Source organism: Sebastes umbrosus, chromosome 20 (genome assembly GCF_015220745.1).
Source record: "Sebastes umbrosus isolate fSebUmb1 chromosome 20, fSebUmb1.pri, whole genome shotgun sequence".
NCBI classification, from domain to species: Eukaryota; Metazoa; Chordata; class Actinopteri; order Perciformes; family Sebastidae; genus Sebastes; species Sebastes umbrosus.
In genome coordinates this window covers 18519604-18547106 of record NC_051288.1, presented here as the reverse complement: position 1 = coordinate 18547106, position 27503 = coordinate 18519604, and the positions used below count along the sequence as shown (strand labels likewise).

The 27503-nt window shown below is 38.7% G+C and overlaps 3 protein-coding genes across 9 annotated transcripts in view; 2 read left to right on the top strand and 1 right to left on the bottom strand.

Annotated features, from left to right (window-relative positions):
- Positions 1 to 2284, top strand: part of LOC119479988 (C-terminal-binding protein 2) — a 61596-nt gene extending 59312 nt beyond the window's left edge. For 4 of the 7 annotated variants that reach the window (XM_037756039.1, XM_037756037.1, XM_037756038.1 and 1 more), the window contains one exon: positions 421 to 2284. In XM_037756039.1, the coding sequence (XP_037611967.1) occupies positions 421 to 601 (181 nt within the window). In that variant the 3' untranslated portion in view covers positions 602 to 2284. The remainder of the gene's footprint in view (positions 1 to 420) is intronic. The other 3 variants (XM_037756040.1, XM_037756036.1, XR_005204792.1) reach the window with 2 other exon arrangements.
- Positions 2285 to 2882: 598 nt separating this feature from the next.
- On the bottom strand, positions 2883 to 21014 carry zranb1a (zinc finger, RAN-binding domain containing 1a). The gene is made up of 10 exons (XM_037756041.1): positions 20704 to 21014; positions 17979 to 18819; positions 12570 to 12757; positions 11526 to 11679; positions 10204 to 10275; positions 9173 to 9371; positions 8213 to 8333; positions 5746 to 5875; positions 4281 to 4510; positions 2883 to 3905 (listed from the first exon to the last, which is right to left on the bottom strand). The coding sequence occupies exons 2-10, from the start codon at positions 18808 to 18810 to the stop codon at positions 3690 to 3692; spliced, it is 2142 nt and encodes a 713-aa protein (XP_037611969.1). The 5' UTR covers positions 18811 to 18819; positions 20704 to 21014; the 3' UTR covers positions 2883 to 3689.
- A 1836-nt stretch (positions 21015 to 22850) lies between these two features.
- hpdl (4-hydroxyphenylpyruvate dioxygenase-like) lies at positions 22851 to 27223 on the top strand. Its single transcript, XM_037756072.1, has 5 exons — positions 22851 to 23562; positions 24723 to 24889; positions 24971 to 25122; positions 26424 to 26551; positions 26635 to 27223. Exons 1-5 carry the CDS (start codon positions 22889 to 22891, stop codon positions 26831 to 26833), a joined length of 1320 nt encoding a protein of 439 aa, XP_037612000.1. The 5' UTR covers positions 22851 to 22888; the 3' UTR covers positions 26834 to 27223.
- The last annotated feature ends 280 nt before the right edge of the window (positions 27224 to 27503 follow it).

The following is a 27503-nucleotide window of genomic DNA, read 5'->3' as shown; positions in this document are numbered from 1 at the left end:
ATGACTATTTTTTCGACATGCAATACTATGATTTATTTTTTTACACTTTTCCGACATGCTATAGCTACTATGATTTTTTTTTCAACATACTATGACTTTTTTTACACTTTTTCAAGACATACTATGACTTTTTTTATGTTTGCATTATAATACACCTCAGCTTTACACTATAGATCCGAGGGAATGCAAACTGTATTTTTAAGTAATGCAAAAGCAGTTCAGAAAAAAAAGAAAAGATTTCCACTGTGACTTTTCGAGGGGTAATACATTATTAAAAAAAGATTCAGTAGTAACACTAAATGTCAGGTTTGTTCAGAGTATCTTGTTTTTCACAGTGTTGAGAATATGGGCTAATCAAACTGTGAGTACACTACACACACACCGTCTGTGCCGCTAACTCTTCTCCTTCACCTTCCCCAGATACCCGCCGGGTGTAGTTGGAGTGGCTCCGGGTGGCATCCCAGGGGCATTAGAGGGCATGGTTCCAGGTGGGGTGCCCATCGCCCACACCCTGCCCTCTGGTACACACCCCTCCCAGGCCCCGTCGCCCAACCAGCCCTCTAAACACGGCGAGACCAGAGAGCACCTCACCGAGCAATAGCAGCAGAAGGGATACAAAACGGCAACATCTCATCCGACCTGTCGACATATTCAAAAACCAACCAATCACAAAGCAACCGACCAACTGGGACCAAGAGACAGTGAAACAACACAAGCGGGCTGCCTGTTAAATCAGTCAGCAACTGGGAACAAAGGAAGTGTTCCGGGGAATTTGTACTTTTAACGTTTTAGTTTTTACTCTCTGTCTCTTTGGGTTCAGTACCGACTTTACTCTTTGATGAGGATGAGTTTTTTTGTTTTTTTTCTTCGGGACATGCCTATGATTGTGGACACAGAGTCCAGTGTTTTTAGCGCTCCGGGATTTACCCGATGAGACTCTGTCCCGCCCCCCACTACACCTCAGAGCTCATGGGAAACGTAGGCCCACATCTCAACACACCAATGGGCGAACAAGAGAAAAAACTTTGGCATCATGTGCTACTGGACCTTATCCCCCCCTTTACCCACCTCCCTCCTGATCCTCCCCAGCTCTCCTCTACCCGGTTCCCACCCTCCTTATGTAACTAATGTGTGTTGTTTAGGCCCCTCAGTATGCCTCAGAAGAGAATTATAATTTTTTTCTTTCTATCTTCAGTGTGAATGACTAAAAATGGATTATTGACTATATATATTTATCATTCGTCAAACAAAAGGAAAAAGATTGCTCATCAGTTATGGTAATCTAGAGTGGGTTTTAACCCTTTCCTGGCAATAATACATGCACACATCTCTCACAGTTGCAGTTACCGGATTTCACCACTCGAGGGCACTTCTACACAGTGTGAGGGATTTCATCTGCACTTGTGACTATTTAAACCATAGGTTGCTCCAATATATTTTGTGTGGCTGATTTATTTTCTTTTAAACTAAACACTAAAACATTCACTTTATACATTTGCTGAAGTTTTGAGATTAAATGGATTTAGAGGGAGCTGCCAGCTAAATATTTAACGTTTCTCTTTAGTTGAGTTAGTTGATGATGTGTCAGTGAGCTGAGAGAAAGAGATCATAAAAAATAAGTTTGTGTGACTGCATCCAATTCATCTGTTGACAAATGGACATTTCTAATGACAGCTAATGGACAGCTGATATTAACTTAGTGGCAGCAGCGTACAGATTGTGATCCTATCTCTTCTTTGAGCACATTTCACACTGAAGACAGGAAAGGGTTAAAGCAAACTTAATTTCTTAATGACTCAGGAAAACACTTTTTTGCAGATATTGTTTATGCCCAGAATTGTCTTTGAGGAAAAAAAAAAAAAAAAAAAAAGATAAGACTAATCTGTTTAGTCTGGATATTTTCTCTCCTCCCTCATCCTCTCCATTGTGGTATTTTTATATACAAGGCGCATCCCACGTTTTTGGTGTTAAAGAGTTTTGAAGAGTCCTGTTAGATTTGTATTGCCTAGTTAAATGTTCCTATAACCATAGTCCTATGTGATCCGCCCTCTCTCTTCTCTCCTTCTTATATTTTCTTTGTTCTATTGAAGGCCAGGTTCTTTGGGGCGTCCTGTACTCTGTAAGAGCAATAGCAGAAACTCCTACTTAGTGTCCCAACAATAGCAGAAGAGGCAGCCAGCAGTATGTTTTTGTTTTTAGTGTGAGTATTTGTATTTGTTTCTTGTACAAGGTGAACATTTAGCATTCAGTGCAGTTCAAATAAAAGATACGATTCTGAGAACTAGCGGTCTGTACCAGCTTGATTTTTAACACTTTTTCTCCTGTACTATACCATGACGTTTTTGGGATTTTCAGCTTACTATACAATGGCATTTTTATGATTTTTTTCTACATAGTATACTATGACGTTTGTGATTTTTTTTTTCGACATACTACACTGACATTTTTATGATTTTTTCAATATACTATAGTATATAATACAATATATTTTGTGTGGTTGTTTTTGTTTTTTTTAAGCTGTAAACACTAAACAAACATTTACTTTATACATTTAATTGTAGCTGAATTTTGAGATTAAATGGATTGAGATATGTCCTATCCTTGAGAAATGGAAGGAGATACATACCTTTAATGTAATCTTACATGATCTGTTTTATCCTTTGTCACAGGGGGGCGCCAAAATCGTCCTGCTAACAGAAAATGCAGCAAAAATGTGACAGCAATAATCCATAAAAATAATACCACATTGAAGCTAAAAAATTCAAAACCAACAAAGTGTTGGATCTCATGGGTAAAATGTAATCCTACTCGTAATTATCTAACTTAATTTACTAATTCAAACATCCCAAGAAAGAGACACAAATGCAAATGGAAACAGAGGATGCAAGTGAGTCAAATTTAATATTAATGCACTCTATAGAAAGAGGCAGAGTGTTTGGTTTTCTTTTCCCCACCAGCGTCACCACCACCCACTCTAACATGACAATGAGCTACTAAATCACACGTAAAAATGTCAGTAAACTTACGTACTTTCCTTTTTCCCCCTCCCCTCACAGAATGTAGGTATCATCTGTGCAAAATAAAATACTTCAAGACTGAACGGATCAAACGGAACACAGATAAAACGGGGCAGAACAAAGGTATCGCTTCCGCGCGCTAAATCTCCTAAACAAATAAATAAATCCAAACATCGGAAGGGGTTTGCAGACGGGATCAGCAATCAGAAAAAAAAAAACAGGTGCTCTTTAAACCTTAACATACACACAAAGATCAGCATTCTCTCGGTTTTAAGCAACATTTCCGTCAGGCAATTCTGTAAATTAAATTTCTCATCTAGTGCAGCTTTGGGATTTCCTTAAATACGGTATATTTTCCTATATGTTCTAGTATTTCTGTCAGGTCCAGATAATTACTTTGCTAACAAATAAGGAGAAATCTGAGTACAGGGAGGCAAACTAAGTGGACTTGATGTGCTTTCATCGGAGCGGTAAAAGGGATTCGGTTTGTTGGTGCTGGTATCTTTTATATCTATCACAGAGCTCACACAACACATGCATTACAAGTTAAAGATTTTACATTTTGGAGAAAGAAAAAAAGAAATATAGATAGTAAGGTACTCTCCCAGAGCCTACAGTGTCCAGTCTCAGATTTAAGGGCTCTCTCTCTTTCATCTTTACCTCCCCCCTCATTCACTCGTCTTCGTCCTCCTCTTCCTCGCCGTCAGACAGAGAGGCACAGGGGCGGATCTGGCGGTATCTGTCCAACCACTTCTCCACCATCTGGGTGACCAGGGGGTGGTTACGGCGGCGAGAGCTCTTCTGCATGGCTGCCAGCATGCCTCCTTCTGTCACGCAGCAGTCCAGCCATTCCCTCAGCAGCTTCTCCTGCTGCTCCTCGTTGCCCATCTGAGTCACGAACAAACACGCGGTTACTTGTTATGACATATTTAAGATGGGAAACTGCTGGTGTGATCACAGTCATTTTTGTAAAAAGGAGCACATTGGTTTAACATGGGTTTCACTCGGATTTTACATCCCAAAGTGTGTCGTTTTCTCCTGCATGAAGACACAGACTGCTGTAATTTACAGCAAATAAGGTGACTTGCAGACCAACAGCTCAGAAAATATTAATATTTTCATAAACATATGCATTATCTGGTAAAATGTGTTTTTTTTTAATACAAGTTTGAGCATTTTTTTTTATATTAAACAACTTTTGTTTTGAAAATAGAAAACAATAGCGTACAGCTGGAGCTCATATTATGTAGCATCAGCCCTTACCTCTTGCGCAGACAGGAAGTGAATGTGCAGCAGCTTCCTCTCGCTGTCCACCAGTGGCAAGAAAGTGACCGTGACATCATCGTCAGTATTGAGGTTGGCGCCCGCACCGCGATTGTCGTAGCCGTCGTTCTCCATGGCCACCAGGGCCGAGAAGTGGCCCCGAGTGTAGCCCAGGGCAATGGGGCTCTTCCAGCAGAAACTCTGCTCCCATAACAGAGGCAGGTACACACCTAAAACACACACACAGATATCAAGTCAGACCAGCTGGGAGCTTCTGTACTCCACAGCACTCGAGCCACCCTGCAGCTCTACACTCAAATTACAGTGTGTGTGAATGTCAGTTGGGGCCAAGCACCATCTCAAATCTGACCCGACATCAAAAGTGGCTGCGTTTCAGCTGACTGGAAACAACAGGCTCGTTGTGCAGCAGAGAGCAGCTCTGTGGTGCAGCATGGTGCCCTGCTTCTTCAGGAGTCACCAATCACCAGACATTTAGTGTGCAATATAGACCAACGCTATGGCTTCAGTTCTACACCTACCCCAGTTAAAGAAAAAAGTCATAGTATAGTATGTCAAAAAAAGTTAAAAAAAAAGTCACAGTATTGTATGTTGAAAAAAGTAAAAAAAAAAAAAAAGCCATAATATAGTATGTCGAAAAAGTAAAAAAAAAAAAAAAGTCACAGTATAGTATGTTGAAAAAAGTAAAAAAAAAGTCATAATATAGTATGTCAAAAAAAGTAAAAAAAAAAAAAAAAAAGTCACAGTATAGTATGTTGAAAAAAGTAAAAAAAAAAAAAAGTCACAGTATAGTATGTTGAAAAAAGTAAAAAAAAAGTCATAATATAGTATGTCAAAAAAAGTAAAAAAAAAAAAAAAAAAGTCACAGTATAGTATGTTGAAAAAAGTAAAAAAAAAAAAAAGTCATTGTATAGTAAGTCGGAAAAAGTAAAAAAAAAAAAAAAGTCATAGTATGTCGAAAAAAGTAAAAAAAAATAAAAGACAGTATAACATGTCGAAAAAAGTAAAAAAAATAATAAAAGTCATAGTATAGTTTGTCATAAAAATGTAAAAAAAAAAAAAGTCATAGTATAGTATGTTGAAAAAAGTAAAAAAAAAAAAAAAAAAAAAGTCATAGTATATAGTAAGTTTTAAAAAAAAAGTCAAAGTAAAAAAAAGTTAAAAAAAAGTCATAGTATAATATGTCGAAAAAAGTAAAAAAAAAAAAAAAAAAGTTATAGTATAGTATGTTGGAAAAGTAAAAAAAAAAAAAAAAAAGTCGTAATATAGTATGTCGAAAAAAGTAAAAAAAAAAAAAAAAAGTTATAGTATAGTATGTCGAAAAAAGTAAAAAAAAAAAAAAAAAAAAAGTCATACTATAGTTCGTCAAAAAAGTGATAAAAAAAGTCCTAGTATAGCATGTCGAAAAAAGTCACAGAAAGCTATAAAGTATAAAATGTTGCCTCACCTTGAAAACGAGTGTATCCTAACGTTTCCCCACGGAAACTTTTGTAGTATTTCACTCCGTAGACTATGATCGGTCTGCGAAGAATGTGTGCAAGAACAAAAATATGGGTCTGCTCCAGGCTGGCCCCGGGCTGAGTGGAAGAACAAGAGAAACAAAAAAACACATCATACAGTAGTTGTAATCATATAAACTTCCCTCAAATGTACATTCAATATTAATACAAACACAAACAGTGAAGAGTGCTGAGACTGTCATCATATTGCAGCACAGAGTGCCCTGCACACTGAACCTGCAGCTCAGGTGCATAAGAGCACATCTGCATGCCACCCCTTCTCCTTCTCATCTCTCAGGTGTTGTACTGAATAAGCAGACTGCACAGCTTCTTTTAAATATTCTATAGCTACAATGACATTTCATGTTGAAAGGGGGCTTCAAAGTCATCCACAATTATGGGTTGGGATGTACAAAGGCTGATCTTATCCTTTGGATTTCATCTCTCCATCACCGTCAAAGCTTCAGACGAGGTTATCACATGGTAGCTTTTGCTGTGTTTGTTTATACTGCCGGTGGAGTGGCTCTCTGTGCTAAATGCCTATAATCCCAAGGTCACATGTTGGAAGGGAGTGCTGCTTCAGCAGGCGAGCCAAGCAAAGCAGATGACAACAACAACTCTATCTTAGGGGATCTATAATAACTGCTTATGTCCTCGCTGTCATTCATACAAGATCCACCTTCCATTCAGTCCATTCACTTTACTGGCATGAATGTTAATGAGCAACACTCAATGAAAGCATTAAGATGAGACAGTGCTGAGTATTGAATTGCTTTCTGTGCAGTTACAACTTGGCGTCCATATTTTAGACCTTCTACCTCACAATGTGGATTAAAGGTTTTAGTACACAAGTGTTTATGTACATCATACAGTGTAAATATGTCTCTCCAGGTTCAAGTATGTCCCAAACCAAAACTTGAACTTTGTGGTGTTTCAAAGGAAGTTGAACTGCTGTTTGGACATGCCCCCACGCTCCCCGCAATTGCAGGTCATTAAATTCGATTTTAAAGAATGCCACTCTAAGATGGTAGCTCTTGCAAATTGCAGTGAAAGGACATGACAGAAAAGTAAATTAATACCCACATTGAGATCCAAAACATGGCCACAGCTGCCGTGAACTTAAAGCAAGTTAAAAGGTACCCTGTGGAGTGTTTTTGACCGCTAGTATGATGCGATGTTTTGAAGAGCGGGTCCCTGTTTTCTAGGTATCTCACGCTCTCTTAGCACACAACAAATAAGGACGCGTATGTACAGTACGTACATAAGATACAGGTGATGTGATTCGCATTCCTGCCAACAGCAGAGGATAGTAATGCAGATGTGCATGCCAGCCAAGCTTTTGCAATGATTGACTGACCAATGCATTCAACAGTGTGTGTTAGGCCTAAAGAATTCCCACAAAGTGTTTTGGTGAAAAACACTGAATGTAAAAATAACTGTGCTCTAGGGGTGTCACGATACCAGAAATATAGTAGTCGCTACTTGTAAAAATCCACGATTCTCGATACCAATTCGATACCACGTTAAAAAACAAAAGTATAGCAATACATCTCATGTACTTCAAAAATACACTCCTTTAATACTGTTTGCATACTGGCTTTTGTTTGGCCTAGGCTAACAGCTAACGTTAACTAGCTCTCGTTCTGCTGATTTCAACGTGGATTTGTTATTTGCAATGTAGCGTTATCAGGGAAAATATAGGGTGTGTCCCCTGGATGCATCAATAGTTTGTTTACTGTGTCCCAAACACATTTTCTATTGTCCCCGGGACAATGGGACGCCATTAGTCTCGAGCCTTGACGGTATTGTAGAAAAACAAGTACCATCACATCTTCAGAAATTTGGCATTAACTTGGTACTGAAGTATCAGTTCTCATGACATCCCTACTGTGCTTATTTATAAGAAAAATCCACAGGGTGCCTTTAACCAGGAGAAGGAAGATTTTCTTTTTCTTTTCTTCTCCCCCAAAGCAACAATAGGAAGAACAAAACAACATGGTTTGTCTTCAAAACCAAAAAAACGAGAGTACACAGTTTGTCCTATTTGTGCAATAGGAGTAATAATGAGGAGGTGAACATCCTTTTCTAAATGCATGCAAGGCAGTTCTTCTAAAGCAAGTCACAATCACTAAATAATTAACGTGGTGTAATATCTATGGCATTTAACTTTCCAACAATCCAAAATAAGAATCGTCATGGTTCGCATATGAGAATGCATCAATGTTAACATTTTATTTTCCAAGTATCACTCCCTTGTTCCTCACAACTTCTATCCCCTTACAAAACCTATCTAAAAGAAGCTCACACACACTCCCTTTACAGAGCGACCACATCATACTGGGCCATTTTCTGTGCTTCGATTGATCGTGAACTAGAGGAAGGAAGTGAGTAAACCAGAAGGAACCTCATAATTACCTGGCTGGCCAACGACAGGATGAACGCCCAGTCCTCCTGCCACTGCTCCTCTCTCAGGGAGAAATGCAACCCGAAACTCTGCGAGTACCACGACTCCCACTCCTTCCAGCGTGTGTAAAACCTAAAAACAAAGTTACATGTTAGTTTATATATATTTTAAAGTTCATTTGAATCAAATTTCAGACTAATGTCACCCTACTTATATAGCAGTCTTTTAGAAGACTCAAATTAACACGCTTTTAAAGGAGTCTAAAGAAACCTATTTAAACTATACATAAGGAACAAAATCATCCACATACCTACTAAAATACACATTAAAAAGCAGGATATCTATTTCATGTCTATTCTTTACTAAGTAATCAAACCTGTGTGTGAAGGGAAGTATGTAAATATCTTGAGGAAAAGCATTTCCTCCTATTCAAATTATCAAAACCACTAAACTGCCATCAGAGCATGATTGAATAGGCAGCCCACTGGCTGCAGACAACCAGGAACCTTTTTACACTATTACTCAGGACATACGCATTTATGAAATGAAATACAACCTCAGCTGTTATGACACTGAAAGACAGGAAAGCCAGAAAGGCAGCAATCTACACTTCACTTCAAATGTGAGACTCATGACTATCTGGTAGTAAAAATGTCCTTATGAATGTTATGAGTGCTATGTTACGAATGTTCTCCTTTACTTTGTGAGACATTTTTTAAAAGGGTGGGTCCATTTTAATACATAAGGAACACCACTGGGAGGCTACAGAATGATAAAAAATAAACAAATAAATAATGGACCCGCCCTTTAATGTGTCAAATCTTGTTTAGGACTTAGATTGATTGATGCTGTAAGATTCAAAAACATTTTGGATGTGGGACGTTTTCATAATACATTACAGTATTTAAAGTCATAAAATGCTTCTTGGATTATATGACTATAGGGGCTCTGTGTAGGGTTGGTTGTCTCACCAATGGGAGCAGTCATGCAGGCTGTCATGGAGGGTCTTGCGGAGAACAGAGTCCTTGTCGTAGATGCCCCAGGTGGCCTGTAGAACAGAGTCCAACAGACAGTCTCCGGCTGTGCGATTCCACAATGCATAGAGACGACTGTCCAGGCGTGTGCCCAGCTCCAGTGACCAGTTGATGACAGGAGATTCCTCTTCCAACTCTATACACAGAAAGAGAAAATGCATTAGTGTGGGGTGAGGGCACTAAGGAGGAACGACAGGTTCCATCGCGCTATGTTCAAGCCCATCTGTTTTTGTACTTTGCATTAAAAACAACAAGTTTTAAGTTTAAACTTTTTAACATATGACCAGTGGCTGTATTTTTTCCCTCAGCTGACCAATGAACAAATAAGACTGGGTTTATGAGAACAACCCGAATTAAAAAGGGGGCTGAAAATACAACTCAAAAGCTGATCGTCCTTAATCTGTTAACAAAAACTCAGCATGGGAGCATACAGTAGACGCTGCATTGAGTGTTTCAGATATGTAACTCCTGCAGCTAGTCGTTATTAAAACAAATAGTGCATTGCATAACCTGCTCCTCAGCCTTTTCTTTTCTCTTAAGATATTATTGAACACACCTTCACTGATTCCTCAGCTATGTTTGGATTTAGATTTATTATCCCAGATGGATATTTGTTTTCACAGCCGGTACACAGAAAAATACAGATAGCAACATATAGCAGCCTTTTCTTTAATTCCACCTCCCAGCCCCTCGCTCCAGCCTCCATCTGGGTCTCATTCACATGAACGGAGGGAAACCAGTGAGCTCAATTAACCTAATTAGAGAGGGTATGTAAGATGAAGCAGGAGGTGATGAGCTGGTTGGGGACGGAAGTACACAAGAGCAGATGTTGGTTTTTAGACAGCACAGCCCGATCATCACTCACAGGTAACCAAAACCCATCACGTCTTAACACATGTGATTGGACTTAAATGTAGACTGGGGATACGCGCAAATACCAGATATGAAAATGAATAAATCTTTGGTACCTTTCTGCACATCTCGATCCAATACCTCATCAAACAACTTCTCTTGGACAGCAGGTGGCAAATCCTCTATATCTGCAAAGACATATGGGAAAGATATTATATTTTTATGCTCATTATAACCCTAATGGTGCTCTGCAACAGAAACGCTACAGAAATGACACACAGAGGGGATGTTCTTTGCAATTCCATTCATTGGCTGACATTTTGTCAATGGCACAAGCTCTGTACAGCATGTTGTGCTTCTGTGTGTATTGAACTGTGCACACACAAAGCCAGAACACTGGTGGCTATTCTCTGGCTCAATAGTGAATGGCACTGGCTTTGTTTGAAACAGAGAGAGAGACAGAAACAGAGGGAGAGCGCCCTGCAGCTGGCCTCTGGCCAAAATCAGTCTGCAAAGAAATACTTGGCATAACACGAAAAAAATAAATTCAAATCTATCAGTGAAGCCTGCATAATCTTTCATCCCAGCGGCACTGGCAGCTCAGAATCAGAATACAACTGGTAGCTCTGAAAAGCAAAGTGCATGTCGTTTCAGGGAAGACGTTATGCCACGGGGACAGGACACTGAGCTGCTGTTTCTCTGAGCAACGCTGAACAACAACAACAAGGCTAGACGTCATTCCCCCAGTTCTCCAGAGAGTGGGGAAAACGGTCAAGATCACACACTGAAATGTTGCACTTTTATACTGTTTAGAGGAAAATTCGCCAGATGTGCATGGAATTTAAACATGAATACAATCCCTCCCAAAAAAAAAAAAAAAAATTACATAATTATGTATTTTTCCATTCTACACTTGCAGAATAAATGTACCCTGCAGTATTCAATGACAATCTTCATCTACGGACTTCAAAAACAAATGTTACAACTGTTTTTTTGGGGATGGATATTGTTAATTTGAGGAGTTTATTGAGATGATTTATTGTCATTGGAGGCCAATAAAGTGCTTAAGGGTTGATGTATTTTTGTAGGCCATCCAAGAATTTTTCCATTTGGAATTTGTATCGTTGCAGAAAATAAGCCCTGTGGCAAACTCAAGTTCATGATGCTTAAACGTTTTGTTCAGCAAGATAATCTCCACAAATGAACACCACTTGTATGATTTTTTTAAGCATGAATGCAATTGGCAGAAAAAAAACATTGACTTCGAGACGAGGGAAGCAGAAGTGCTAAAATATAAACTCATTTCTGGGTTTTTGGACTCATTCCTTCAGCACTCTTTGAAGCCTAATTTATTTTGGGACAAACAGAGAAGGTATTCAATTGCACATATGCAAGAAGGCCAGTAAGTGAAGTGTTTTGATCAAGATATCATGGGTACCTGCAGGCAGGGTGAAGGTGACCGGGTCAGTGAGGAAGTAACAGGCGAAGTCTCCTTTGCGTTGATGTAGTGATGCTGCAATCTCCCTGCGGATCTGCTCCGTCAGCTCCGGACACACCATGGAGGGGATGCACTTAGCTGCCTGCTGGTTCACCTGAAAGACATACAGATAATTCATTGGAAGTTAGAGGTAAATACACCAATACAGGCATGATCCGATACATGTAAATCATAAACAAAGCTTTAAATTTGAATGAATTTCCATGAATTTATTTATTAAGGATGAGCAATATGGACAAATGTTGACAGGATTTTCTCATATATAATATTTTGCACGTATGTTTTTGTTATATTGAGGCTCAAATTCTGCCATACACAGCGAAGAGGCATTTTTCTCTTCCAACCTCAGCGACTTGATTCACAGTGCAGCCCTCTGTGGCTTTCCTAATCGTTGCTTGCCTTCCTTGCAAACCACATCAGCTCTGTGGCATCATGTCCATTAGGAACCAGTGGCAGGACTGCAGCCAGGCTAATCCTCCACCTAATCCTTAAAGTGCACTTCTGCTGTAATTAAAGGCATTACAGGCATCTGCTATATATCGTCCACTCTGGCGCAGAACAATTATAGACGGACGTGGTTGACGAGGAGAAGTAGAGAATAGCATCAGTATTACAGGAACACTTATGACAATTTGATGGTCAGATTTTGTATAATGCACTGCTGTAAAGACAATCACAAGAGTACTGGTAGTTACCTATTCTCTTTTATAAGACTCTATATAATCTTCATAGGGAGAGGAAAAATAAAAATCTGATTCCACTACTGATTCTGCTGCATGGTGTATTCAGAAATATGTGTGTAGTCAGGGTTTAACCACTTCAAATCCTTCAAGGCGCCAGCGCCCTCGGCCGACTTTACTGTTGTTCAGAGGCTGTAGCAAGCTCAGTTTTAAAGCTAGAGTGAAGGGGGCTAAATAAAGTTAGGCTAAATTTTGGCACCCCAGTGGGTTGGCGAAAACAAACTAAATCTATAAGCATGTTTACCTCTGTGAGCAGGATGGCTAGCATGTCTTGCCTCTGGAAGCGGATGGCCAGATGGACCAGGGTGAAGCCAACGTCAAACGCTGAGGACCGGTTGAGGAGCTGCACCTCGTCAGCGGTGAGCTGCCGGGCGATGTCGCCACCGGATGACTTGTAGGCTTCTATTGCTGCCAGGTCTCCCTCCACCACGCCTGCAGCAAGGAGAGGAAGGAGGGTCAGAAAACAGAAGACAAACTTTAGTACGGAAATGTTTAATAAATGGATCAGTGACTTGACATACTGGTGCAGTTGCTTTTCTAGGAATTCATGTACACAGTCGATTGAAGTTAGATAAAGGTGACACATATTTAATTTACCTAATACCAGTGATTCTGTTCAAACACATCTGCAAAAGAAAAATAAATTAATGTAGAAAGACATGGGAAATCCTTTTAAAACAGGCCTATTCTTTGTAAATGGATTAGACCGGCTTTTGGAGCAGTTACAACCCCGTGTCCTTGCTTGTAATAGAAGCGAGATGTAACAGACAGCCTGCCGTAATCAATGAAAGAGCTACAGAAATATCCATCAAACTGTGCAAACACATCACACTCTTAGTCGCAAGCAGTTAATATTAAAAACTGGGAGGAATTTGCAAAACAAAATTCAACTTCAAATGAGTTAAACTCTAAAATGATTCCGATTGAACGGAGATCTTGGCGTCAATCCACAACTCGGATGACCTCTAGATGTAGCCACTAGCTAACCCAGTGTGGGAGCAGTTATCACACAGTCAGGCTACTACACAGCAGGACAGACAGAGCAGTGTAGCTTATAATGCAGAGCTATCAGAGGGCGGTGTCAGACAGAGGACAGTCTGTGCAGATTAGCGTCCCCCCCCCCCCTCCACAGTCTCAACATCTGTTACGAGTGAAATGAGCGGCAGCGAGGGCAGAGCACACTGAACGCTGAAGCGCTGGCTAGTTTGAATGTGAGGTAGGTTGTGCCCTCTCTGGCAGAGGATGAGGACTGTTACCTTAAGAGAACCTGGATGGGAACGTGCCAGGAACGCCTAGTCCCCTTTACACATAATGGGTGAAACTATGCAAACACGGATCTGTAAATGGATGCCGAATGATTTTGGCAGCAACGTAGCCACTGTCATGCTGGAGGAAAAGCAAAACCTGGTGACCTGTTTTGCAGGTGTATGAATAAAGGTTATTTGGAAAAACAAAATACACACAATTAAAGCTGCAGTGCGTAGAATTAGAGCAAATATGATTTAAAAAAGTTATTTTTATTAAACGGTCACTATATCCTGACATTAGTGCATGAGACAGGTAATCTGATAAAAATCATGTCCCTCTGTGTCCTCCGGTGCTCCTAATGGCATCTGCAAGATTTCACAGACCGGAGGAAAACAACTAATCATAGCCGAGCTAGAGCCTTGCCGTCTCTGAGCAGCTGTCAATCACTCGCAGACTCCGATCAAACGGTCAAACTAGGCAGCGCTGATCAAATATGAATCAATAGTCTGCCGTCACAAACTTTTTCATTTTACAGCTAAACAGTACATTACAAGATGTTTCTGAAAACATTTGATGTAAGAAATAGGCATTACAGTAACAGAATATTGATTCATATTTGATCAGCGCTGCCTAGTTTGACCGTTTGATCCGACTTCACCAGTGATTGCCTCCGTTGAATGAACAGCCAATAAGAGCGCTCTCTCTCTGAAATGATCTGTGAGTGGTCAAAGTCTGCCGTCACGGCCTAGATTTTCTAAAGCCTGAAAACAGAGCCATGAGGAGGTGCAGAAGTCTAGTTTTCTCTCAGGGCACTTGAATTACAATATGCTGAAAGGTTATTATGGATTTTTTTGCCCAATGATGCCAGAAACATTCTGCGGACTGCAGGTTCAATGTGCTTAGTTAAGGTCAAAGTTGACTGTGCTGTTGATATGTGTGCTCTCACATTGCAAAAAAAAAATACTGATTAAGGCCTTAAACGCATTGGTGAAATGAAAAAGTCTTTAATTCAGCACACTCCTGCTTAAAAAGTATGTTCTTCCTAAAAAGAGTGTGCACTGCACTGTGCAGTAGAAATCATGGGGACGCCAAGATAGCCTAACGGTTAAGGCGTATACACATAACCACAAATTCCAATTCAATTCCAGCCAAGGAACTGTGTTGCATGTCATGCCAGGTACCTGGAGTGCATCCCAATACCAATATTGACAGTACTTGGTAAGCTGCATCATTGAGGTACATTGAGGCCAGTGGTTTTCAAAGGTGGATCTGGACCCCCAGGGGTCTTTGAGGGGGTTCCCAGCAAAAAGGGGAATAATTAATTTTTACTATAATTCCACCCATAATTAAAGTAACACAATAACAGAACATGTACAATATTACTTTCAATATTATGCACAATATTACTTTTCTATGTTAGTTTACTACATTTATCTTGCTTTTATTGTTATTCTATTAGGCACAGGTGTTAATACTAGAAGTGCACTCAGAGAGCGCAGACCTCCGCCAAGGCAGGTTTCATGTATGTCGCTTAAGGTCCCCTGGACTTACAGCATGTTAAGCTGTTTGAGCACTTTGCAGGGTTTTTTACATGAATTTACTAACAGCCACAATTGTATACTATGAAGATTAGAACATAATGTGTACTTTACAGGATTAGTAAGTAGTGTGGAATTGGGACACATTTTAAAAACCTCATTATTATGCCGGGATCAGTCTATATAATATCAGTCTCATAATGGCCTATCTGGACAGTCATTAATATTGTGTTATTTGAACTAATCAAACTAAAAGAGTCAATTAGGTTTGTGACCACAATTTCTACAAACTGAAACTAGAAAACCTAAGGAATCCATTGGTACCAACCATATCATACTAGCTTGTCAAAAAATATGCGCTCCAAACTTAAGCTCAATTTTGGCAAGGATAAACAGTCATGGCCATGTTCAAAGAGGTCCCTTGACCTCTGACCTCAAGATATGTGAATGAAAATGGGTTCTATGGGTACCCACGAGTCTCCTCTTTACAGACATGCCCACTTTATGATAATCACATGCAGTTTGGGGCAAGTCATAGTCAAGTCAGCACACTGACACACTGATAGCTGTTGTTGCCAGTTGGGCTTGAGTTTGCCATGTTATGATTTGAGCATATATTTTTATGCTAAATGCAGTACCTGTGAGGGTTTCTGAACAATATTTGCCATTGTTTTGTGTTGTTAATTGATTTCCAATAATAAATATATACATACATTTCCATAAAGCAAGCTTATTTGCCTACTACCATGTTGATAAGAATATTAAATACTTGACAAATTTCCCTTTAAGGTACATTTTGAACAGATAAAAAAAACTGTGATTAGTCACGATTAAATATTTTAATCGATTGACAGCCCTAGTTTAAATACAGACAAATATAATCTACAATTGCAAGAACTCACCGGTTACAGTCTAAACTAAAGAACAATATTAAACAAACAGAGTCTGCTTCCTTTTCAGGGAAAGTAGAATCAATGGGATCATCCGATTTTGGCCCAACTACAGAGCCCTGAAAAAACATTAGACCAGAAACAGAAGAGCGAAGTGAAATCAAAGTTGTGCGGCCTGAGGAAGTGCTTGGCTTGGCCATAATGTGCTGCTCCACTCAGGCACTTCCTCCAACTGACAAAACACTTTGAAGAGCCCAACTGTAAAAAAGTCAGCTGACACGGTAGGAATAAAAACAGCATTCAGAGTTAAATCAAAAGGCTGGAGGTGTCTATATAACGTAGTTTAACGTAAAAAAAAAACCTAGAGAGAGTAATGTTTTCTATTCCACAACAACTTGGAAAGGGCAGTCAGTGCAAAGGTCAGGAAGATGCTGATCATGTGCTGCCCTCATGCTTTTCTTTGCTTTTTTGTTGTTGACTGGTGTTCATGTCTTGTCAAGGCTATTTTTGCCTCCTAGGGCCCATGCTCAGCACATAAGCACCACTGTTTACAGGGTCGGTTGACTGCGAGCCAGGAGAGTCTCTGGTCCACGGCCTACACTCTCACTGCGCTGCCCAGACGGCCCATTCATCCCCAGCGGCTGGAAAGCACTCACACCCTCTCAGTTTCTCAAAGACACTCTCAGTGGCAGAGCGAGGGCAGCTAGGGGTTCACTGATGAGCTGGATCAAATTCCTACAAGCCATTTAGTTACACATCTTTATAAGGCTGCCATTCAGCATCATTTCTGCTTCGTTGATGATGGATATTTTCCACCTCACAGCACAACCTTGTGAAATTAAACCCTTCTCACAGAGCTTGCCAAGACCATGTTTTGCAAATTCCCTGTTGTACTCTAATATTTGGAGTCTAAACAAAAACACCAAGTGGATCACACTACTATGCAACCTTGGCCTTTGCAGGGTGAGGCAACACCTGCACCATAATAAAACAGAATTAAGCAGAAACTAAATGTTTTGCACTGGGAAAATAATGGTTGCCTCGGACTGGAGCACCTCGCTCGGTCATCCCTGAGCATGACACCATGGAAGGAAACAAAAAGCTGGTGTGACAATAGAAGTGTTGTTACAAGGAAAAACAGGACAAGAGTGTGGATTCTTTGTCCCAGTATTCAGGTGAGACACTGAGAAATTAGGGCAAAAGTATTCTCACACACTATCAGAGCCCAATACATACTTTGAATATTTCTAATCGTTGCTATAGAGTGCACAGACACACTACAAGCAAATAATATATTAAAATTAAAGCTGCATCTATTTATTATTTTAATTATTGAGTAATCCATTGCAGCCCTGTCTCCTAAAAATGACATTCCTAAGTAGTTTTGTTGCATTTTCGTTTTGTTTCCATTTAAAAGTGACCGTAATCCAGGAGAAAATACGTTTCCCTCAAAGCGTATTTTGATTATGCAGTTTAGTTGTATGGGAACGTAATTTTGTGTGAGACAGGGTTGTCCATTTATTATTTTTTAATTTATTGATGGACAATTTAATGTAGGAAATGCCAAAGTTTGTGACAAATTACATCCCATGTTCCAAGCCCAAGGTGATGCCTTTAAATTGATTGTTTTGTCAAATCAACAGTCCAAAATATATATAATTTACAATGATATAATAAAACAGAGACCAAAAAGATGTCTGGCATTTCCCTCAGAAATGGCTTAATCGTTTATCAAAATTGCTGTAATTTTCTGTGGATTGTATAACGTGTGACTCTAAATGGCCCGTAGGTGTGAATATGAACATGAATGGTTGTCTGTCTCTAAGTGTCAGCCCTGTGATAGTCTGGCAACCTGTCCAGGGTGTACCCCGCCTTTGCCCAATGTCAGCTGGGATTGGCTCCAGCCCCCCCAAGAACCTGAATAGGATAAACTGTTACAGATAATGATGGATGGATGTATGACGTGTGAAAACTCACCAGCACATGCATTGAGGAACAGCCAGTCTGTTTTCCTCATTCGATTTCTAATCTGCTTTAGCTTCTTGAAGTCGACCTCTTGCTCCTCCTTGCTGCTCATGGCTCCAGCTGCGAGCTCTATCCTCTGGAAGTCCATTTTCACGCTGTCTTCCCTCTTGGGCATAGGAGGGGACCTCCTTTGGCCCTGGCCTCCACTGCAACTTCCCCTCCAACGAGACCTGTCCTGCTCATTGATCATAGGTGCTGGCTCTGGAGACTCTGCCAGCACTATGGCTTCTAGGTTGTTGGGCTTGGGGTGGTCACAAGCCACACACTTTAAAGTCGTGGGCCAGTTCTGGTAAGTGCAAGCCGTGCATGTCCAGTGCTGCTGATGGGTGTTGAGTCTGTTTCTGTCATTGTACTCCTCACAGGTATCCACAGGGGAGTGGAGAGCAGGACGACAGCCTGCGTTGGTGCCTGAAGTCTGGGGGGACTCGGTGGGGCTGCTGGTCCTCTGGCGCTGACACAGACACTGTGTGCAGCGGAGGGCTCGGGGCCAGTTCAGGTAGGTGCACATCTGGCAGGACCACTTATTGGCAATCTCAGCCATGCTGGTTGACCTGACTCTCGGCCTAGCACTGGAGTCAGGGCAGATGAGGAGGTTGCCGCCACTCTCAGTTCTGGGAGGATCCCACTCCGGACTTGGGTCCAGATCAGGGCTGATCTTGTAGGGTTCCTCTGTGATGATGGGACCCCTCGACTTGTGTGCACGGCACATGGTGCACTTGACTGCAGACGGCCAGTTCTCATACGTGCAGTAGTCACAGGCCCACTTTACCCTCTGTTCTGTCATCGTGGATCACTGTGGAGGGTCAAAGTGGTGATAAATTTAGTTAGATTGTGATGCATAAACTTTGTGACTCATCTTGAATGTCAAAACACATGTTAAACTAGTATTTAGACACATAAATGAAGAGATTTAATGGAGTTCCCTCAAGTCCAACACACTGTAAACTAACTTACATCTGGTGTGGCATCTTCAATAACACTCTCAGCTTGACATTGTGGAGTGATAGAAAGACTAAAATTACCTGCCAGCTGTTCATTATCGTGGATCACTGTGGAGGGTCAAAACTGTGATGATAAATCTAGTTAGACGTGATGCATAAACTTTGTGACTCATCTTGGAAGGTCAATAAATATGTTAAACTAGTATTTAAATACATAAATGAAGAAATTTCATGGAGTATGGAGTCCCACACATTGTAAACTAACTTACATCTGGTCTGGCATCTTCAATAACACTCTCAGCTTGACATTGTGGAGTGATAGAAAACACTAGATTTATCACCACAATTTGGTGTTTTTTTTTTTTAGTTAGACGTGATACATAAACTTTGTGACTCATCTTGAAGGTTAATATGTTAAACTAGTATTTAGATACATAAATGAAGAGTTCCCTCAAGTATGGAGTCCAACACATTGTAAACTAACTTACATCTGGTGTAGCATCTTCAATAACACTCCCAGCTTGACATTGTGGAGTGATAGAAAGACTAAAATTACCTGGTCAAACTGTGGTGATAAATCTAGTTAGACACACTCATCTTGAAGGTCAATAAATATGTTAAACTAGTATTTAGATGCATAAATGAAAATATTTCATGGAGTTCCCTCAAGTATGTACACATTGTAAACTTACATCTTGGTGTGACATCTTCAATAACACTCCCAGCTTTACATTGTGGAGTGATAGAAAGACTAAAATTACCTAAATATGTTAAACTAGTATTTAGATACATAAATTAAGAGATGTCATGGAGTCCAACACAATGTAAACTAACTTACATCTGGTCTGGCATCTTCAATAACACTCCCAGCTTGAGATGTGGAGTGATAGAAAGACTAAAATGATCTGGTCAAACTGTGGTGATAAATCTAGTTAGACATCTTGAAGGTCAATAAATATGTTAAACTAGTATTTAGATACATGAATGAAAGGATTTCATGGAGTTCCCTCAAGTATGTACACATTGTAAACTAACTTACATCTGGTGTGACATCTTCAATAACACTCCCAGCTTGACATTGTGGAGTGATAGAAAGACTAAAATTACCTGGTCAAACTGTGGTGATAAATCTAGTTAGAAACACTCATCTTGAAGGTCAATAAATATGTTAATTTAGTATTTAGATACATAAATGAAAAGATTTCATGTTCCCTCAAGTATGTACACATTGTAAATTAACTTACATCTGGTCTGGCATCTTCAATAACACTCCCAGCTTGACATTGTGGAGTGATAGAAAGACTAAAATCACCTGGTCAAACTGTGGTGATAAATCTAGTTAGACATCTTGAAGGTCAATATGTTAAACTAGTATTTAGATACATGAATGAAAGGATTTCATGGAGTTCCCTCAGGTATGTACACATTGTAAACTAACTTACATCTTGGTGTGACATCTTCAATAACACTCCCAGCTTGACATTGTGGAGTGATATAAACATTAAAACTACCTGACAGCTGTTCATAATCAGTAGATTAACAGCCTGGGTTTGATGCACATGACAGGTGGGTTTATTGTGTTATGTATGTAGCTAATGTTGCTAGCAAGCTAGTAAGCAAGCTAACCACCTAGCACACACAGCTACCGTGAACAGCTGACAAACAATTCCTAGAAAGTACAACCATAAAACGTGTCATATTCAGGAATATTGAAGAATAATATGTATAATTCTTACCGTTTTCGCTGTTGCTAGTTTCTCTGTTGCTGCTGTGGACCACAACAACAAACCCTTCTTGTACAGTCTCCCTCCTCCTCCTCTTCCTCCTCCTCCTCCTCCTCTATCAAGCCTTTCTCCTCAAACAGAGTAATTTCCACCTCTTTAATCGCTCACATGTTTACCTTTACGGACACCTTAACCTCTCGCAGAAAACACCGCACCTCGACGAAGCCTCCGTAGTCCCTGAATCATGGTGTAAACATGCGACACTATTGCGTGTCTCCGTTGTTGTTTAATGGCGGCGACAGCGAAGACAAATGAGTAGCAGAGCCAAAATAAACGCTCTGCTCGCACTACGTCACCAATCATCTGGCTCAGCGAGCGACGTGATTGGATGAGAGGAAAGTACTGTGTTGCGTTCATGGGCCTGTCGGAAATATTACAACCCCCCCCCCGACCCCGACTGACTGTACGAACGGTTATGAGAGGTTCAAGAGAACTGGGGAAAAAAAGTACTTACTATGTAAACTCAGTCGTTCTATATTTGAGGGTTTAGTTTGTGCCCTGAAGCACAACATAACATACTTCTATATTATTTCATTAAAAACACTATAATGTGATGCATTTGACCAAACAATTCAGAAATATCCGAGCTTATTTTATAGCTATACAGAATATATATATACATACATATATATATATAATATGGAATAAACTATAAATAAAATTGTAATTTTTTGTAATGATAATGCTTTTATATAATGATAATGCTTTTATATATATATATATATATATATATATAAATGCATTAAAGGCATTGAAAGCTTCGCTCCTCACAGTGGTTGTAGGATGATTATGTTGTATATATATATATATATATATATATATACCCAAAATACAACAAAACTACTTAGTTATATATAATAATTTCTTTCCATATATAATCTAGTTTGTATCAATAAAATCACAAAGGTTTAGTATAAAATTTCTTGCAAATAAAATGGTGAATAAGACTAGTTTAGATTATCTTTCTAGATAATGTTTTTATTTACAAAATCAGACATAATTTCATCCTACAACCATCCATTACCATTTTATCTATAATTTATTCCATATTATATATATATATATATGCCCTATATATGCACCATTTTATTTGCAGAAAGGGTGTCATACTAACCCTTATGATTTTATATATACAAACTAGATTATATATGGAAATAAATGATTATATATAACTAAGTAGTTTTGTTGTATTTTTATATATAAGCCCTATATATATGCACCATTTTATTTGCAGAAAGGGTGTCATACTAACCCTTACGATTTTATATATACAAACTAGATTATATATGGAAATAAATGATTATATATAACTAAGTAGTTTTGTTGTATTTTTATATATAAGCCCTATATATATGCACCATTTTATTTGCAGAAAGGGTGTCATACTAACCCTTATGATTTTATATATACAAACTAGATTATATATGGAAATAAATGATTATATATAACTAAGTAGTTTTGTTGTATTTTTATATATAAGCCCTATATATATGCACCATTTTATTTGCAGAAAGGGTGTCATACTAACCCTTATGATTTTATATATACAAACTAGATTATATATGGAAATAAATGATTATATATAACTAAGTAGTTTTGTTGTATTTTTATATATAAGCCCTATATATATGCACCATTTTATTTGCAGAAAGGGTGTCATACTAACCCTTATGATTTTATATATACAAACTAGATTATATATGGAAATAAATGATTATATATAACTAAGTAGTTTTGTTGTATTTTTATATATAAGCCCTATATATATGCACCATTTTATTTGCAGAAAGGGTGTCATACTAACCCTTATGATTTTATATATACAAACTAGATTATATATGGAAATAAATGATTATATATAACTAAGTAGTTTTGTTGTATTTTTATATATAAGCCCTATATATATGCACCATTTTATTTGCAGAAAGGGTGTCATACTAACCCTTCTAATGATTGTATTCATACAAACTAGATTATATATGTAAAGAGATGAATAAACAGTTAATTGACCTCTAGATTTGCAAGATTACATCACTACATATTGGACCCGCCCACACTGAGTAAAACGTCACATTGGGGGTATTTCTCCGGTCTCATAGAAACCATTGATGTCTCTCTGCATCTCAATGACAGAAACATGGCAGCTTCCTTGTCTCGGTTGCATCACATCGCTCTCCATGTCTCCAACGCGGAGAAGATCTCCATAGACCTCGTGTCTAAATTCAAGTTTAGCCTGTTCGCCACCAGACTGACCGACAGCTCCAGACAGCTGGCTTTCAGGAAAGGAGCGTCTGTTTTCATCGTGAACGAGAGACCAAACCTCAGCAGTGTGAGACCCAATGGAGAGCTGCTCATCACGGATACACGTGTTCCACATGTGGGGAAATACAACCGGTACAATCCTACTGAATGTCTGTACGATGTCAGCGCAAACTATCCGGTGGATACTGTGAGCAACGTGTGTTTTGAGGTGGAGGATGTGCAAAGGTCATTCAGAGCTCTTCGAGATCTGGGCTGCAATTTCCTGGTGCCTCCCACCACAGTGCAGGACGAGAGTGGAGCAGTCACCTACTCTGTGCTTAAATCTGTAGTGGGCAATGTGTGCCACACTCTAATAGACAGGACAAAATACAAGGGGATTTTCTTGCCTGGGTTTGATGTCATTGAAAAGGACTTGCCAGAAGAGGACATGTCTTCATGTCCCATCACACATTTCGATCACATAACTTATGTCTGTCACAGGAAAACAACCCACCAGGTCATGAGGTGGTATGAGGAGCTCTTTGGGTTTCACAGGTTTTTCATTGAAAGGTGAGAAGTTTATTGTTATATACAAGTAGGCCTACAATGTATGTGGCCATCAGACTTTTAAACATGTCTATTTTTTTATTTTATTTAACCTTTATTTAACCAGGTAGTACTCATTGAGATTAAGAATCTCTTTTGCAAGAGAGACCTGGCCCAAGACAGCAGCATTTTAAACATACATTAAAGTTTCAGACGCCATATCATATACAACAAATGCAAAATAAATACATAGCATAATATCATACAAAACACATTAAAATCAAGTGTTTGAAGCCAACGTTAAAGTGAAAATAGTCAGAAACACAGACAGCTCCCGATTGACTCTGCTTCTAGGTCTTTCATTAGTGTTTTAAATTCAATATATAAATATATATATAAATATATAATTCATACGACACCGTCTCACACAAAAATATATCTTATACTGTATATGTTCTTAATGTATATGTTCTTAATATGCCCTTGTACAAAGTATTTCCTTTTATAATTGTAATATAAATATATATATTTATATATATATATATTTATATTTATATTTATATATATTTATATATTTATATATATATATATATATATTTATATATATATATATATTTATATTTATATATTTATATATATATATGTGTATATATATGTATATATATATTTATATATATGTATATATATGTGTATATATATGTATATTTATATTTATATTTATATATATATTTATATTTATATTTAAATATATTTATATATATATTTATATATATGTGTATATATATGTATGTATATATATATATATATATATATATATATATATATATATATATATATATAAAACGTAATATAACTTATTATTTTAATGGAGCTTCCCAGCAAAAAGCATTTCACACGATTGTACCTGTATAACCGGCGTTACAATAAATTAATCTAAAATAAATTAAATAAATAGTAAATATAATACATATAACACCTATGTATACAGCTCATCTTTTTTGCTACAGGAAAAAATAATGTTAGATTAAAAGTAATGATGCAATGGAGGTTGTTGGTTCAGACGGCATAGTGCCAGTCAACTTGTCTGCGTCTTCAGTTCACGAATCAATGTACAATTCTATGTGTGGATTAGATGAGTATTCTACATTTTATTCAACTTGATGTCTGTGTCTATGTCTGAGTAGCAATGAAGATGTGGACGAAGGTTTCGTCGTGAACCAGGAGGGCGTTGGGCTGCGTCTCACCGCCATGGAGTACTGGAAATGCAGTGAAAAAGGCATCACTCTCCCCTCTGTGGACAAAAAACAGCCTGACTGCAAGTTTGTCATCGCAGAATCCCTGCCTCAGCAAGGTAAGTAACATTTTTTTTAAGGTATTTCTGTCATACTTGAGTATATTTCAACACTGTGTGCTTGCACTTATTTATTTTCAGGCAGGAATCAGGTCGACACCTTCTTGAAGGAGCACGGGGTCCCGGGGATCCAGCACATTGGGCTGTACACGAAAAACATCGTTTCTACGGCACAGGCGATGGCTGACGCTGGGGTCCAGTTTTTCTCACCTCCTCAAGCCTACTACACCGGGGTTTGTTTGACTGACTCTTGACACAACTTATTTGCCAAAACGATTAAACAAATACTGACTTGATAAATGCAAGAAATGACCCACATTGTATTCAACAAGTTGGAAAATATATTGTAGTCATAAATGTGTAATAAAATGCTAATTACAGACACATAAGACGGATCAGAGATGTCTTTAAAGGGACAGTGTGTAGGATTTGGTGGCATCTAGTGGTGTGGTTGCAGATTGCAATCAACTGAGTATTGCTCTGCTCACTACTCACTTTCCAAGACTGCGGTAACGTGAGCCAAAGAGTGCAAAACCGTAGTAATGGCGTTCGCCTCGTTCAGAGGCCATCCTTACCGTAATAACACTACTTTAAGAGCAACGGAAGTCAGACGGCGGCTGGCAGTACCACGGTTTTGCATTCTGTGGCTCAAGTTACCACAGTTTCACAAGCGTGTCGGAGAAGTACGGTGGCCTTGAGGTAACGTAAAAATTCACATTTTCTCTCTAGAGCCAGCGTTTGGTTTGTCCATTCTGGGTTACTGTAGAAACATGGCAGACCCGCTCTCTATGTAGAAGAGCTAACAAAAACAAAAATATTATTAGTTTCAGGTGATCATACACTAATGAAAACATAGTTAAGAAATAGCCAAGAAATATTCTATTTAATTCTTATTTATACCATTCTTGCATTTATATTTAACCACTTCTCAGCATTTTGTGTTCACTTATTTGCACTTTGGTTATATGTTATACATTGCACGTCTTAATGCAAATATTTGCATATATTTCTTATATTGTCTTGTCTTATTTTTTTATTTTATTACTTATATTTCTTAAAATATATTGTGTTTATACTGTAGCATTATGTACAATGTTGTAGCATTATGAACACAATTTACATGTTACTTACTCCTTTATTTCTATGTTCTTACATTTCTTTATGTTTATATAACAGCAACTGTAATCCCCCCCCCGAGAATCAATAAAGTATTTCTAATTCTGATATTCTATCTCTACTAATAGATCACCCAAAATGTTTAACACACTGTTCCTTTAAATAGTGAAATTGCAGTTAGTCTTTATCAGCTCTCAGCTTCACTTCCTCAAAGTCCAACACAAAACAGGTATATGAGTAAATAAATATTCTTTTTCTGTGACTTTCTGTAGGATTTTCCTCACTTGGTCTTTTTTAACGAAGCAGTTTCTGTTGATTATTACATTAAATAATGGTATATAACTGGTTATATTGCAAATGTGTCATCTTCTACGGTGGTTAACAACTCTTCTACCTATCCTGTGTGCTGCTGTGACAGGTGGGAAAACAGCAGGAGATAGAGGAAGCAGGACACAACCCCCAGATGCTGGCGCAGCACGGCATCCTCCTGGACACGGACCTGGACCGGGGTTCCTCGTCACCGACGGCATCTAATGAAAACAAAAGGTGAGAGAGCTGTAACCCCGTACCACATTCTCAAAATAGCCTCTGCATCACGGTGTCCTTACCTTGATATCATCTGTTTCCAGACACCTCCTCCAGGTGTTCACCAAGCCCATCTTCGCAGAGGACACCTTCTTCCTAGAGCTGATAGAGCGAAGAGGGGCGACGGGTTTCGGCGAGGGGAACATCAAAGCGCTGTGGAGGTCGGTGCAGGCGCACATGAATCAGGCGGGGGCTTCTCAAGTTGAGGGACCCCAAAAAACTGCGCAGACTTCCGTGTATTAATCAATGCAAATATTTTTACCTGAGGTTATTTTATTTGCTGTTTTCTGTAGTGCACTTATGAAATAAAAATGCAGAATGTTTATATATTTACGGAAGAGTTTTCCACAAGTGCTCTCCATTTCAAGTTTGAGATTTAGTGGTAAATCTCAAGTTTCACTGCTAACAAGATCAACTTATAAACTGTGTTAATATTTATGTTTGAACATGATTTGAACAGATTAAAGATGTAAAATACACTATGTACAAAGTGGTACAAAAACAGCTGCTACATGTTATACTTGAAATGTTGCAACACAAATCACACTTTCTGTAGCAGTAAAAGGATGTCTTTGTTTCCACTGTGTCAAAGAAAAGCGTTTTCCTCAATAAATCTGTTTCTCCTCAAAATAATGTGCCCTCTGTTTCTTAGGATGTGGGTGGCCAAATTTCAAAATAAGAGCTCTTAAAAGTCAGGTCATCTTAGGTAAACATCGCCAGTGGGCAGAGAGGAAAGAACCAAAGTAAAGTACTGGTACTTTACCTGATTATGTCCATTTTATGCCACTTTATACTTCTACTCCACTCTTTCCATCATATTGTACTTTTCCCCTCTCTAAAAAGTGACGGTAACACCTTTTATAATAACAATCATTTATAAAAGGTAAATTGATAGTTAATTAAGTAAGGGATA

Coding starts and splice junctions, on each gene's coding strand:
- hpdl (XM_037756072.1), top strand. CDS start 22,889: ATGGCAGCTTCCTTGTCTCGGTTGCATCACATCGCTCTCCATGTCTCC. Junction 23,563..24,722: donor CACAGGTTTTTCATTGAAAG/GTGAGAAGTTTA, acceptor ATGTCTGAGTAG/CAATGAAGATGTGGACGAAG. Junction 24,890..24,970: donor AGAATCCCTGCCTCAGCAAG/GTAAGTAACATT, acceptor ATTTATTTTCAG/GCAGGAATCAGGTCGACACC.
- zranb1a (XM_037756041.1), bottom strand. CDS start 18,810: ATGACAGAACAGAGGGTAAAGTGGGCCTGTGACTACTGCACGTATGAG. Junction 12,758..17,978: donor GTTCCTCAATGCATGTGCTG/GTGAGTTTTCAC, acceptor TCCTTGCTGCAG/GCGTGGTGGAGGGAGACCTG. Junction 5,876..8,212: donor TCCTGTCGTTGGCCAGCCAG/GTAATTATGAGG, acceptor TCTTCCACTCAG/CCCGGGGCCAGCCTGGAGCA.